The 15,727-nt window shown below is 40.3% G+C and overlaps 1 protein-coding gene across 1 annotated transcript; it reads left to right on the plus strand.

Annotated features, from left to right (window-relative positions):
• The first annotated feature begins 81 nt into the window (after positions 1–81).
• On the plus strand, positions 82–15,727 carry ctcf (CCCTC-binding factor (zinc finger protein)). Its single transcript, XM_008294447.1, has 17 exons — positions 82–984; positions 4,222–4,253; positions 5,436–5,616; positions 5,759–5,904; positions 5,986–6,105; positions 6,298–6,477; positions 6,795–7,007; positions 7,096–7,258; positions 7,956–8,126; positions 9,143–9,276; positions 9,373–9,493; positions 9,909–10,058; positions 10,180–10,340; positions 10,791–10,973; positions 11,071–11,203; positions 11,301–11,540; positions 12,367–15,727. Exons 3-17 carry the CDS (start codon positions 5,448–5,450, stop codon positions 12,612–12,614), a joined length of 2,532 nt encoding a protein of 843 aa, XP_008292669.1. The 5' UTR covers positions 82–984; positions 4,222–4,253; positions 5,436–5,447; the 3' UTR covers positions 12,615–15,727.

Genomic DNA, 15,727 nt, shown 5'->3' on the forward strand with positions numbered 1-15,727 from the left:
GTGCATTCATTTTGTTAATAAAGACCTGCTCACACAAATACAAAAAGCACACATATTCTGGATGAGATGTGTCCTGATCCTTCCTAAAATTACAATTTCTGAGACAGAATTTGATGATTTTTACTGTATGAACACTGAATATCACGTGTGCTGCATTCAGGGCACTTATAAAAGTTTGGAAATCATATAGCAAGCAAAGAATTCCCCTGATACCTCCGATATTCAGGGACATTCTGAAGATGATATAGTAAGTCATTAGAATAAATTAGAATTAGAATAAAAACTTTATTAATCCCTTCGGTACAAGACCTCAGGGAAATTGCAAACTTTTTCAAAAAAAATTTAATAATGTACAATAAATATATATTATAATATATAAATACATATAATGAAGTCATGCATTGAATAATAATTAATGAAGATACATGACAGTGTATTTAAACTGATTTGACGTTTTATAAAGTGAGTAAGGACTCGTGGACTTTAGTTTCCTGCTTAGTTTTGCACTCTTAATGTGACCATGAATACACTAGTACAAATGTGGCTTTGAGCCATACAGCAAAGCAAATGCAAAAGTATCAGCCATAATTCACAAGTGGCGTATTCCTATTTTGCTATGGTGGTCTTACTTTTGAAATTGATTTTGATCTCTTTCGTATCTCACACTAAACCTCTTTTCTCCGAGGGTTGTGAAAGCATCCCTATTCTTAACATTGTGATAAATGGGCTTCAATGTATTCCAACGGGGCGCCCCTCCTGGCCAATCAGGGTGTCTGCAGCAGCTTCGACACCACCCCCCAGCGGCCGCACAGGCGCACTGAGCTCCCAACTGCCATTTTGTGGCAGAAGCTACTCTGCTAAAGCGGGAGAGGGATTAAAACAAACTGGGAAGAAGCCTGCATTTTTTACTAGCCGCTCAAACTTTGTAGCACAGACTCTGTGCTTTCCGTCGAGTTAAACGGGAGGAGAAACACACTAAAATAGGTAAAGTATCACTACTTTTCTGATAAGGGGGGAGTTTGCAGGATCTTTAGTCGGCCTCTAGGTGTCACGATGGGGCTCGGGTCCGGGCAGCTCGTGGGAGAGTGTTTGTCTCCCTCTATCGTTATTGAAAACCCTGTCAAAATACGTTTAAATAACCGAAGTCCGAATATATGTATACACAATCAGTTGTATTTCACGTGTATCTATGAAAATATGGTTTAGGATATGTTGCGAATACTTCGTAGATTTGGTTTGAGAGTTTAGGCCAAGGCGTCCATTTTCTCGCTTCTTTGTTTCCCGTCTTTACAGCCTTGACGACATGGAACTGGCGGGTTCAAGTTATCGCCCATAGCTGACGTTAGCTTGTTTGCATTCGTGTACGTCCAATACAGAAATCGTTGCATGCATGAGAACATTGTAACTGGGTTGCATAGAAATGACAAGGCCGTATTAGATCCAGCTGGGTTTCCTTTGAGTTTCAGCATGTTACATAACGATAGCTTTTGTTGAAGAAAGCAATGTAGCAACTGGCGCTAGCTAGTTAACAGTTACCATTAGCTAAGTTAACCTAGCTCGGGTTTAAGGCCCTCCCTACCCAACGCCCTTAGCACGTCTCATAGAGTCAAAGGCGTCAAAGTCCTCAAAAGTAACTCGAGCACATGTTTGACTCGGTCTTTTCCTCGGATCAATTAGTAATGGTCGCATCTACAGTTGTTGAAATCAAAGTCAATTTAGTTAGACTTTCTGGTAACAAAGCATACACACGTAAACGATAACGTTGAAGCCAGCGCGGAAAGGGAATGACGAGGCATTCCCAGCGAAACGATCCTCAGTGATCACAAAGGCCACGAAGTCACAAAGACCAAATACACGATTTGTTTTCTCCCCAAATCATCTTTCTTCCATTTCTGCGCTTCTCTTCTTTTTTTTTTAGGTCATCGCGACGTGGTCTGAATTGGCAGCTGTTGTTGCACCCGTCGCCCGCTTGTCTCTTATTCTAAGCCCACCTAGAGCCTCATAGCCACAGATATATATTACAGCAGAGAGCTCCCTCTACGACTCGGCTTGGAGAGCTACAAAAATACCGCTATATAAATGCAGTGGAAGGAGGCGACAGCTGCATGGCTCCATATTATTGCCATGTTTTGGTAAATTTGTTGTACCATGAGTTGAAGCATCTATGAAGGCCTTTACCAGAACCTTCCCAGCTTCTAAGCATTTAGCGACATGGGCACAAGTGGACAGGGATGTTTATAGGCACGTTGTGGATATTGCCATTAACTGGCTATGGCCATGCAGCTGGAACAGTCATTGCCAGCGGTGGTGAAACACACAGTTTACATTTGCCAAGCTGTTTTTGGTTTGTTTGTTTGTTTGTTGTGTTTTGTTTTTCTTACATCAAAACCAGAATGCAGCAATGTTTTTCAGTGAGCTGAGTGTATACAGTCATTTCTTGATATCATGAAGTACATGCACTGAAGAGTCTATCTTATAAGATGCTCAGGATGGTAAGATAAACAGCTGCCTCATCCTGCACACTAGCACATGACACAGACCAAGTCAAAGACAGTGATTGCCGTTTGACTAAATACTCAAATGGTTTTACGCACTGACAAAGATGGTATCGAGACACATGCCGTTTCTTGGACAAGAGTTAATGTGTGGCAATTCAGCAACCAGAATCATCAGAATTTATTAAAGAAATAAAGTTTAGTTGTTGGAAATATTCAAATAAACGGTGCAAACTGACGTTCTGGTATGTATAGTGATAGACATCAAGAAAAGAACAGATTAAGAACAGAAGTAAGATTCTGCAGGAACATTGTTTTGAACCTGACACTATTGTATTGTGATAATTGAAATGTTAACGATATACATTAACTATTTACAGCAGAAGAAAGTAATCTTTTGAGCAAATCACTGTATAGACACTGATGTTGTGATGGTGGAGATAAAAGGAGCACTGTGGACAGCGTCACAGGCTTTACTGAGTTAAAAGCTGCATGTTGAACAGATATTGGGTAAATGTCAGTACATTGTGCTGATAAAACCTCTTTTACTTTACACTTTCAAGTATGAAATGAATGCAGGACCGTTTCTTGACAGTTTTGTTACTTTGTGATAACAGTAGTTTAATGAAGAAAACTGCTAAGTACATCTTCTACCACGAACACCAACAGTCAGTTAGAGAAACAGTGCAAATAAATCCACAAAATCCATGCTGCTCAGTGCTCCGAAAGTGAAAGTGAAATACTGCACAGCAGTTCAGATGATGCCCTGAGCTTCATACTGAGTTTATGAACGCAGCTGCAGTTAAACAAATGGCTGGAAAATACAATTTTTTAATCATTAGCCCATGTTCGTATCATTTGGTAAACTCTGTGTGCTGGCTGCTAGCAAACATAACATACGTGGTTAGTGAGGGACGAACTACGAGCTCCGCAGTCAAACATTTCTTTGTTTGTGATGAGCTGTTGATGAATGTTTCGATAGATCAGTCGTGTTCTGCTCTTACATGCAAACGACTTGTTAGTCTTGTGGCAACAAATGTTTTTTGCATCATCTGTAGTGAGTGTGATCGTATTGTTGAACATTTACTTCTCTCCTCCATCGTCACGTATGTGTGCGACACAGAGCTGCTCCATCAATCACACACCAGCTGTGGAGGTTACACTGACGCCTTAGATCTTTATATAAATTCTTTTTACATGAACTATTTTGTGCAAATTTCTTTCAATTTATACACTAAATATATTAAAAAGTCAGAAAAAAATACACGTATTCACACTAGTGTTTGTACTTCAGTTTTATATTTGTTAATCATCTGATGTTTCCAGTCTTTTTTCACAAATACTTCTGTGTTAAGTGTTTGGAAATAACCTATGTTATGGAACTTGACAACCAAAGCAGCAATTAAAATCTTTTGTTCAGCACCAAAAGATGCTGTGAAAATTTGTTATTTCAGCAAAATAATGTACCGGAGCTTTCAAACAATCATTAAGCAGTTCATTTTCTCAGGTTCTTTGTGAGCATTGTATATTGAGTGACCCATTTACCAGGTCACTTTATTTACTATAAATTTATCTTAATTGCACACTCAAAACAACTTGGAATTCTGTGCTGCTGAGCTGGAATATTAAAACAGAGTACAGGCACTGTCATGAAAGAACTCAGTGATAATAGTGACTGAATCTGCTCAACACATGGTGATGGTGTTTCCCTTCTCCTTTCTCACAGGTTCACAGTAAGGTAGCTGCTTGGAGCCTCAGGTGAGTGTTTTGAAAACAACTGACATTGTCAGAGACATGTAGGCCGATAGTGTTAAAGTCCCTATTTCTGATAGTGGGAGAAATTTGTGTAAGTGAAGCTGTGTAACATGTACCTCTTCCCTCCCCTCAGATTGGCAGGGACAGTCAGATAGCAGATAATTGATTGAGCTTTCAGAAGCAAAGAAAAGGGAGATCACCAGTACACCAGCCCTGCTGACTGTTGCCCAGTCTACAGAAATCATGCCAAAAGTCAGATTTTCCTTGGTATTCCAGGTAACAGCAGTAGCCTTAATTGCTACCAAGTTCATAACTGTGTCGCTGTGTTCCTACAAAATCCTGGAAAAGACAGAACTACAGCTTTTGAACACCATCATAGCATGGTGTTTGTTTGTGTTATCATTTTTTTCCCACATTTATTTGGACCGAGTCCACCAGCCAATGCAATGGAGTTGTTCAGTGCTGTGTTTATTGTAATACACGTCAGCTTTGACTAAGAGGTAACGTAAAGTTGCATGATAGTAGAAACGGTTGATAGAAGTGTCTGAAAATGAAAACAACTTGTTTTTTAAACATCACAATAACCCTTAGCAGCAACAAGAATGGAGAGAACTTTGAATTAGACGCATAAGCCCCTGTCAGACGTGGAACATGGAACTTTACTGGCTTAATCAATCTGTTAAAATGATAGCTTTCTAGTTCAGACACAGGCCACTTTTCCGTGAATGTTCTTACAGTTACATTGAGACATACTTCTCCCAGTGCAGGAGAAAGTTTAAATAGTGAATAGTTTCTTAAACATTGAAACTGAAAGCTCAGCGCTGAACCTGAGGACAGCTGCAGTGTAACAACATATTTAAATGCAGCTGAGAATATGTAACTGTAGCTGTGAAGCAGACATGTTAAACTGCTGTTAGATTAATGGAATGGAGTGCTTGTCTGAAAGGGGCTGTGCAGTATTGGTTAAGGGTCAAGTACATGTTTGGAGTTGGGAATGTAGCATGCTGGTATACAGTTGTATGTGATGAAAGTAAAACCTAACACTGTTTAGTTCTCTGATATTTTTTAAGGCCATAGAAAGTTGACTCTTTTGTGTCAAATTGTAGGGAAAATCTACATATTCAAGTCTAGGGGTTGCACAACACTCAGCTACATAATGTTTGTTTCCACAAAACCATATTTCAGTTCCTACCCAGCATGGACGGTGGGCCTTCAGAGGGTGTAGGGGTCGTGGACGTCCCCACCAAAGACTTCCCGTCTATCCAGGCCGTTCACAGCCAGGATGCTATGGTAGCTGACCTCCTTCAGCAAGCGGCAGAAGCCGGAGGTGTGGTTGAAGGACAAGCTGGAGTTGTCTTGGAACAAGGTTTTTACTTATTCATGATGAAATTATTCCACCATTGGACTGCTAAACCACACAGTGTAGTATACATTTGTTTTGCAAGCAGGGATGTTTTTTGTAGAGAATGTAGTCATATGTGCTATTCCCTGGCTATGTTGTTTTTCAGGTCATGGGGAAGGGATGGTAGCAGCTGCCCAGTCCCAGCAGCAGCTGATGGAAGCTGGAGTGGAGGTTGGTGTGGAAGGTGGAGCAGGAGTTGAAATGATGGTTATGGACTCACTGGATCCCACTCTGTTGCAGATGAAGACTGAGGTAACCCCATTGCACAGAAACATGCCTGCCAGAGTATGTGGCTTTATCCCAAATGCCCATTAAAATGAAGTTAATTTGCAGGTGATTGATGCTGCAGTGGGGGGGTCATCAACTACAGTGGGTGTCGTTGGAGGAGTAGCAGGTGCTGCCCACCAAGCCACTGTGACAACAGTGGACCAGACACAAATCATCACCCTACAGGTGAGTACTCTTTTAAAGCCATTGCATGTTTCAACAGTTATTTCATAATTTGTCCCCTTGGAAAGTTAGGAAAAGCTGGATTTATAAGATGTCTGTAGGTTTTTATAAAGTTAAATACTAATGTGTTTTGGATTTATTGTCAAGTATTAAATTGGACTTTGTTTCTACCCTGTGATTTTCCTCTGTCCTCAGGTGGTAAACATGGAGGAGCAGGCAGCTTTGGGCCTAGGAGAGCTCCAGCTGGTCCAGGTCCCTGTTTCAGCCACCACTGTTGAGGCCCTGCAGCAAGGCACTTTTGTAGACACAACTGCAATGCCAAAGGATGGAGACCCAGTCATCTGTCACACCCTGCCACTGCCTGAGGGCTTTCAGGTACATGGGCATACTCTGACTTAGACATTAATGTAGGACTGAATTTGAAATTTTGCAAAGTCAGAAATGTACTTCATTCCAAAGTTCTGTTTACTTAATTCAAAAGTTTGAATGACTTGTATGTAAAAGTAATTATTGTAATTTCTTTAGGTCTGACCTTGAGAAAAAATTCTGATAGAATTGCTGTACAGCTTAAACCTGAAATCAAAGCTGTCACATTAATGTAATGACCAGCTTTGTCTTAGCTGATTAAATATCAGTGCAGCCACAGATTGTTTTGGTGAGCTGACTAAACAGTTAATACATTTGATGTTTAGGTAGTCAAGGTTGGTGCTAATGGGGAAGTGGAGACAGTAGAGCAGGAGGAGGGAGCAGAAGCTCATCCTGAAGAAGAGGAAGATGAGGAGGTGGGGAACCAGTTACTGGAAGAAGGGGAAGATGAGCCCATTCAGCCTCCAAATGATGACCCGAACTGGGCTAAAGACCCAGACTATCAGCCTCCATCTGGAGTTGTTAAGAAGACAAAAAAGGTAAGATAAGTGAGTAGGTGAGTGGTATTGCTCTTTTTTGGGGGTATGGGGGAAGATATCAGAACTGAAATTGCTGTTTGTCCTTCAGGGTAAAAAGAGTCGTCTGCGGTATGCTGAAGGAGACAAAGATATGGATGTCAGTGTCTACGACTTTGAAGAGGAACAGCAGGAGGGCCTTCTGTCTGAGGTCAATGCTGAGAAAGTGGTTGGCAACATGAAACCACCCAAACCAACAAAGATCAAGAAGAAAGGTAAGGGAGGACTGTTGAATGGCTCACAAAAAAATGTGTTGTTAAGAAACGTGAGCTGCGTCTGCTGTCAGTTGCATTCTCATCACTCCTAACTGTAGGTAAAGTACCGTAACAAGCTGTGGTCAAATGAGCACAGGGCTTACTCACAATACATTTCTGTTTGATCCCCTGGTGCTGCTATATCACAACAGTTTCTCTTTCTGTGGTCCACATGAGATTTTTGTAGAGAGAGAATATAAAAAATATATGGCCAAACATACAAAATCATATGAAACATCACTCATGGCAGTATTCAGTTGGAATAATTTAAAATTACATGGTAAATCCAATAACCACATTATATGTTAAACAACATGTTAAACTCTAGAGCTGACAGTTGTTTTTACATGCAGCTGCTAAACATTGAAACAAAAAAGTCAAGTTCAATGGAATTCTGATGTCATTAAAAGTTCATATTACTGTATTGTTTAATGGCTGTTATCCAAATTAATGATTCAGCACGAATTGTAACTGAAGAGTAGAAGATTCGACAAGACTTATGAATTATAAAGATTCTGTTCTACATGCATGAAGAATTTAGTTTTAAATTGTGTTCCTATTGCAATGTTTCATTGTTTTGCACTGAGGCTGGCACTGAGTCTGTTGCTTTGAGATACAAATATTTTGAATGTCTGTGAATGTCGTTGTTGTGTGTTAGGAGTAAAGAAGACGTTTCAATGTGAGCTGTGTAGCTACACATGCCCTCGCCGCTCCAACCTGGATAGGCACATGAAGAGCCACACCGACGAGAGACCTCACAAATGTCACTTGTGTGGAAGAGCCTTTAGGACGGTCACCCTGCTAAGAAATCATCTCAACACACACACAGGTATACACTAATCCAGATCTTCATAAAAACGTTCGGCACCATGTTAGAGAACAAAAGAGTTTTAACAATAGTGCTTGAAAGCCTGTGAACCCTGTAGAAATTTCTAAATTTTTGCATAAACATGGCCAAAAATCATCATCAGATTTTCACTGAAGTCCTAAAAAAAGATGAAGAGAACCTAAATGCACAAATAAGACAAAAATATTGTGCTTGCTTATTTATTTCATAAGGAAGATAATTTAGCATTGCATATCATGACTGTCAGGGGTGAGTTGTTGCTGTGTTATTTAAATAACCGGGTTTCAGAGCTTCAGACATTTTTTCCTGTGGTTAGCACTGGTAACTGGTGCACAGTACATGATTTCCTGATTATTATTTTTGCTTAATTTGCATATTTTAGTTTTGCATTAATGGTCAAGATTCACAGTGACTTGAAACTTGATGTTAACTATTTTAATTTGAAAATCCATATTATTTTTTGTCATCAGTCCCTATGTTACAGGTTGTGTTGGACTTTCTATCCATTTTATTCTCGGTGAGGGTGAGGCTCAGTGTTTTGGGTGATGCATTGATGTATGGGTGATCTAAAATGATCACAGTTGTAGTCTGAAGCTCTGGGATCTGTCAATGCCACATCTTCATAGCACACTGTTATGGAAGTGTATCGTGGCATGAAAGAGAGGATTCTAAAAACAACTCTTAAGAGTTTGCACTCATCTGCAGTTAACCTAAGGACCATTGTTGTCCTCCCTATGTGTAGTCGACCAACAAAGATCACTCCAGCTCAGTGTGTAGTGTTCTCTAGTTTGTTTAACTGAGGTCTCTTGGTTTTGCTTTTACCACTTGTGTGAAAATCTGTTTCAGGCCATATTAATGCAGAAACAAAATTAAGTTTCTCGATGATTCACAAACTTTAAAGCACACCTGTAGCCGTTTAAGATGCGAGAAACCTGTTTTGCTTTTTTGTTTTTTTAACACATGGGTAGCTTACATGTATCTTACTCTTGTTAATGCAGGAACTCGTCCACACAAGTGCACAGACTGTGATATGGCTTTCGTGACGAGTGGAGAGCTGGTTCGTCATCGTCGATACAAACACACGCACGAGAAACCCTTCAAGTGCTCTATGTGTGACTATGCCAGTGTTGAGGTACCGCCAACTTTTACCTGCTCTATGTTCTTGAAATTTTACAAAGATTTCAGCTTATATTTACTATGTGTGGCTTTTTGTGTGACTGTTGTATAGGTGAGCAAACTCAAACGTCACATCCGTTCCCACACTGGCGAGCGTCCATTCCAGTGCAGTCTTTGCAGCTACGCTAGCAGAGACACATATAAGCTAAAGAGACACATGAGGACACACTCAGGTAAGAAAAAAAAATAATGACACTTTAATGCTCTTCTACATGTTTAAAGTATTTAAGTAGGAAGGGGTAGCAGTCAGTCTTCACAGACATTTTTAGAGACTTGTATGATTATTTTGGTTTTATTTTGGGAAGGATTAAAAATCTTTTTTTAATGGTGGAATGGTGGCATTTTCCATAACCCTCATTACTAATACATTTTCAGTTAGCTGACAATTTTTAAGTCTCCATTCATCATTTTCACTTGTAATAACTGAAATGAGGCTACACTGATTGATATAGTATTGTTGAAATTGTACTTCCAAAAACATTGTTCTTCCTTACACCTATTTTGTATTCCTTTATAGTTGTGCTACATTAGAAGCATTTATAAGACCATTCAACTGTTGGTTTTTTATTTTTCCAATGTTCATCTTAGGAGAAAAACCGTATGAGTGCTACATCTGCCATGCCCGATTCACCCAGAGCGGAACAATGAAGATGCACATTTTGCAGAAACACACTGAGAATGTGGCCAAGTTCCACTGTCCACACTGTGACACTGTCATTGCACGCAAGAGTGACTTGGGTAACACACACACACACACACACACACAGTGTAAACTTACCAGACAAACAAGATAGTTCACTCTGTAATGTTGTTTCATACCCCTAATGTATTTTCTCCTGTCATCTGTGCACATTTCCAGGTGTCCATCTTCGCAAACAGCACTCATTCATTGAGACAGGAAAGAAGTGTCGTTACTGTGACGCCGTTTTTCACGAGCGCTATGCTCTGATCCAGCATCAGAAGTCTCATAAGAATGAAAAGAGGTTCAAATGCGACATGTGCGACTACTGCTGTCGCCAGGTGTGTTTGTACACAAATATCTTGTGATATTTAGGGCTGCCATATTTAGAACAGAACATTTATTCCATTTTTGTATTAAGATGATGCCAAGGAAATTTAAAAAATAATCATCATGTTATTAAAATTATATAACAGTAGGTTACAGTACACTGCTATTCTAGCTATTCTAGTCAAGTTTACCATGTTCATGTTTCCAAGTTTATATTTCTATCTGTTAGATGTTAAGTAATGTAATGTATGAGTGAAGGGTTTTAACTTCTCTTAGCATTAGGAGATACATCAGGGGATCACCAAAGTCGATTGGTTTATTCTCTGGGAATAATGAATTATAATGGCAATCCATCTTGCAGTTGAGATTTTTCATGCTGAATTGAAGTGGTATTACTATCTGAGATTTTTTCATTTTTTTAAATGTATTTTTTTAACTGTGTCCCATTTGGTTGTGTACAGGAGCGACATATGGTAATGCACCGTCGAACCCACACTGGAGAGAAACCTTATGCCTGCAGTCAGTGTGAAAAGACCTTCAGACAGAAGCAGCTCCTAGACATGCACTTCAAACGCTACCATGACCCCAACTTTGTCCCCACTGCCTTTGTGTGCCCCAAGTGTAGCAAGACCTTCACTCGCAGAGTAAGGACACTTCTCTTTCTATTTCTCACACCTAAGCCTGCTACTTCCGAATACTTTGTAGGAATCAATCGAATAACTAACAATGTGTTCTTGTTAGAACACCATGGCTCGCCATGCTGAAAACTGCAGCGGTGAGATGGAGGATGCTGAGAATGGAGCTCCAACCCCAAAGAAAGGGAGGAGAGGAAGAAAGAGGAAGATGAGGAGCCGAAGAGACGAGGATGATAGTGGTGAGAATTAGACTTTGTTTTCAAGTGTGGGCATGATACTGGCTTGGTCACTTCTAATTACATCATCAAATGTCTCTTCTTGTTTTCTGTCATTCAGAGGAGGATAACGTTGAACAGGACTTGGAGGAGGAGGGTGAGGGTGAGGAAGATGCGTCACTGCTACAGGAAGAAGAAGAGCCAGAAAGTATGGAACTGGACCAGGCCCCTGCTGCCATTCCAGTACCAGCTCCTGATGAGCCACCAGTCAAGAGAAAACGAGGCCGACCCCCCAAAAATGCCCCAAAGCCTCCAACACCCAGCAAATCAGTCAGAGTGGCTGCCAAAACAACTGCTTCTGGTGAGAAAACTGACCTGATTTATTCACTAGAAAATCAGACCAGTAAATGTTAAAGAACAATTTTATGACAAATGGGTCCTAATGTATGTAGTTTTGAAGTAGAGTGTTCACATGTTATATGTATTCTGTTACACAATACAGTCCTGAACAGAGGTTTTCTTACACCTGAAAATACCATGTGTATTATGGCAGACCAAAGTTTCCAATGACTCCTATTACTCTGAATCTTCTTATGAAGGAATCATTGAAACACTGCGTCTTTGTCCCAAAATTCAATTGGGCATTTTTGTTTTCCATAGATTTATTATAAGTGTCCTGGATTTATGCCGAAACCTGCTGGGGCAACAATATACATACAACAGTGCTAATATTTAGTTAAACTTTCCATTGGCATTTTCACCTCATCTAGGTGCTTTTGGTAGCCGTCCACAAGGTTCTGGTTGTGTCTTTGACCAATTTTCTTTACAGAATTGGTACAGTTTAACTAAATTTGTTGGCTTTCTCATATACACTTGTTTGGTAATCACAGTCCACAGGATCTTAATGGGTTTCACTCAGGACTTTGGGGAGACCAGTCTCAATCCCTCATTGTAGTCTGATTTAACCATTTCTTTACCACTTCGATGTGTGTTTGAGGTCACTGTCTGGTTAAAACACCAAACTGCATCCAAGATGCAACCTTCTGGTTGATCGTTTCAGGTTTTCTGGGAGAATGTGGAGGTAATCCTCCGACTTAGTCTGGTGCCCTAGATAATAAGGTCTTTTTTTTTTATTTCCCCAAACCGCTACACGTTGTGCTAAGATGTGTCTTTGTTGGATTTTCCAGCTGCTGCCATCATTCAGGTGGAGGATGAAAGCACCGGAGCAGTGGAGAACATCATAGTGAAGAAGGAGGAGGGTGATGCCTCTGCAGCAGCCCCTCTGGAACAGGGAGTGGCCCTGACTGTGGAGGGAGTGGGGCTAGATGACGAAGGGGTGGAGACTGTTGAGCTGGCTGTGAATGATGAAACGGCGGCAGCTGCTGCTAACGGAGATCTCACACCGGAGATGATCCTCAGCATGATGGACCGGTGAACACAACACACAGCATCACACATGTAGCTGGACTAAGAAAAATTTGCAAATACACATTATTATTTCTACATACTTGGCCTTCACCTGATGTTCAATCTGTGTGTTTAGTGGCGGCCATTTTGCCTCAAAAGAAATGGCTTCAAAAATGGTGACAGCATTAACAGCCATGCACAAAGAATTGAAGCTGCATGTAGATACTTATACACATACACACACACACACACACACACACACACACAAGTAGATGCTTGTCTTCACGTTCATGTACATCAGCCTGCATACTGATGTTTGTGAGTCTCTCACGCACACGCAAAATACAAGATCCTGCAGCACACACTTGTGTCATCTGTCTCATCATAATCAGATATCGTCCAAGACTGCTCTATGCTCTTAAATCTGTTTTTTTTCCAGTCCGAATGTCTTCTGAATGAGTATGTATGTACTTCGCTATATGTTCCTCCCCAAAGCCACATCCTGTGTCAGTCTCTACCCACACGTTTGGCCGGAAACCTTCCTCTCCCTGTCGCTCTGCCATATGAAGACATTTTTAATGTAACTTAGATTCATTCTGATTTTTTTATGCTGGCCTGCTTGCTGTTCTTGCAATTATGCCCCTCCTTGCCTTGGCCCATGTAAACTCATGGTCCACTCGGTGGTGTTTTTATTCAGCTGTTTGTACGTTAAGCCTTTTATAGGAGAAAGTCAGCAGAGGGTTTCTTTATACACAGGGATGCATTCAAATCAATTGAAGTCAGTAATAACAGTTTTTCAGCTTTCTTAGTTCATCTGTTTGACATCCAGACTGCCAGCAGCCAATCTTGTTCTGAGCAAAAACTAACTCGCTGAAACTGTAAATTAAGTAGTTAAATAAGCTGCTAAATTTGTTTTCCAGCACCAACATAGTTTGACTTGATATTATACTTTGACTTTTTTCTGTTTTCTCTACCTATCATTGATGCAATATGTTTGGGATCCCTCCTCTTCCTATTTCACATTTTAAAAGAGAATGTAGACATTATACTTCACATAAATGAATGGGCCCTAATGGTTGGAGACAGTAGGTAATCCTGATTGGAAAAAGGCGTTTCTATAGTTGTGATTTTTGAACATTCCAAACACTTAAGTCAGTATGGAATTATGACTATGCATGCGTACCATTTCAATTAGTTTTGCCACGTAAAACACTTACTTCATATTTGATTTTAAATATTTTCCTGTCAACAGTTATCAAAGACCCGACTGAATCAAGTGCGTCACTCAAACACCCCCTACAATAATCAGTAGTAGCCAACTGTGGCAGGTGGTTTGCATGTAAATACACATTTTAATCCCTTGGCTTTTTGATTTTTGTGAACCTTTTTAATGTTTTTAAATAGCTGATTTGGAGACATTTTTGTTAAAAGAGGCGTCAATGTTTTAATTTATTTAGTAAATATGGTCTTGCCAATCTTGGTACACGATGTCCTGAGCCTGTGAAGTTGATTTGTAAAGCAACATCGTTGTGCTTTCCTTCTACAGATCAATCCTACCTAACCGAACAAACTGAAGTGAACTCATTTTTAACCACTATCCCTTTTCTGTCCATGTTCTGTTGTTTATAGCCATAGTCTGCTTTGATGCTATTTGACAGATTTTATTTCTGGGGTTTTCTAGTTGCTACTGTGTTTGTATGCAGTTGATTGAGTTCAATGTCTCCTTCTAGGTGTTAGGCTAGTTTACCTAAAAAGGAACAAGAGGTTTTTGAGTATCTGTTTGGCACCAATGTTAAAACATTTTTTTTTTCTTTTGACAAGTTTTATCCTTATTTTTCAAGAATTGTGGTTTTTGGAAGCCTTGTATTTTCTTTAATGTGTGACTTAATAGGGTTTTTCCGTCAGCCTGGGTTGGTCCCTGTCCGTTGCGCTCTGCTGTGCAAGATATGATTGCATGCATTTCCCATCCGGCCTCACAGCAGGGCATCGCTGCACTGCTGTGGTTCTGCTCAGTGACGGGGCTGAGCATGGCCAGCCTGTGTCATTCTCCTCCCCTCTCTGAGTATAAGCTGCTTTGAAAAGTCTCTCTGTGTTCTGCTCTGTGAACGTTTATAGTTTTACCCCAATATCTGTGGTCTGGAGTTTAGTTTTGCTCCTGTGTCCTTGTTTCTACATTCACATATCAGCCTTATTTTACTGTTTATTGATGGCTTTTGGCCATTTGAAAGCTGCGTGAAGCTACTGCTAATGCTAACTGTCGTTTTACTTTAGAAACGTTCCACTGGAGAAGCTACAGGAAATGCACTGTGTTTATTACAGAGTTGGCAGAACTTCATTAGGGCCTCCACTAGGCTGCACTACCTGTCTGTGCAGCACAGTGGACAGGCCCTGAGCCTGAGCCATTCAAGGCTTAGGACAGCGAAACCCACCACAGTGGAAAAACCCTATTAAGCAATCACGAGGGCCATTCTGCACTATTGTCAGCCCTGGACTGAGGCCTTGCAGGTCGTGCAGTTTGACAGGACCTGAGTTTTCAGTCATTGTCTGTCTGCAGGATATGTCTTTACCCTAACCCAGGCCATATTCCGGGAATCTTTATGGTCCAAATCTCAACAAATAATATAGTTTGAGTCTTTTGAAGATGTTAATAGACAAGGGGTTAAAGCTCTGATGTGAGCTGATTTCTCTGTAACAGTTAAATCACAGGTTATGACAGCTGTTAGGTGACCTTGCTTTTGTTACAGCAAGACCTGTTACTGTTAGATGGAACCATCACTTCTGTAATATAACAGCAGTCAGATGCCCAGTGCTGTAAAAACCAATCAATGATGTGACTGTCCTGCTGTGGTCTGAGAACTCCTTCTGTAAAACAAGAACAATGTTCATTATCAACCTGTCATATTATTGTTCTGCAGGTGGCTGGTTGGAAGATGGATGTTAGACTATTCTAATCGCTACAGCATTGTTTTTTCTTCTACATATTGCCTCTCTGTTTTGGAAGAAGAATAGAGGAAACTGGTTTCAGATAGTTTTAAGCACATCCCTGTTTTAAGACCAAGAAAACAGAAGAAACCATTGTCATGTCATTTTTGAAGATGAGACACTGTACAGCTGATGGAAAAATAAAATCATCTTAATGTA

This window comes from Stegastes partitus, unplaced genomic scaffold (genome assembly GCF_000690725.1).
Source record: "Stegastes partitus isolate 25-593 unplaced genomic scaffold, Stegastes_partitus-1.0.2 Scaffold964, whole genome shotgun sequence".
Classification (NCBI taxonomy): domain Eukaryota; kingdom Metazoa; phylum Chordata; class Actinopteri; family Pomacentridae; genus Stegastes; species Stegastes partitus.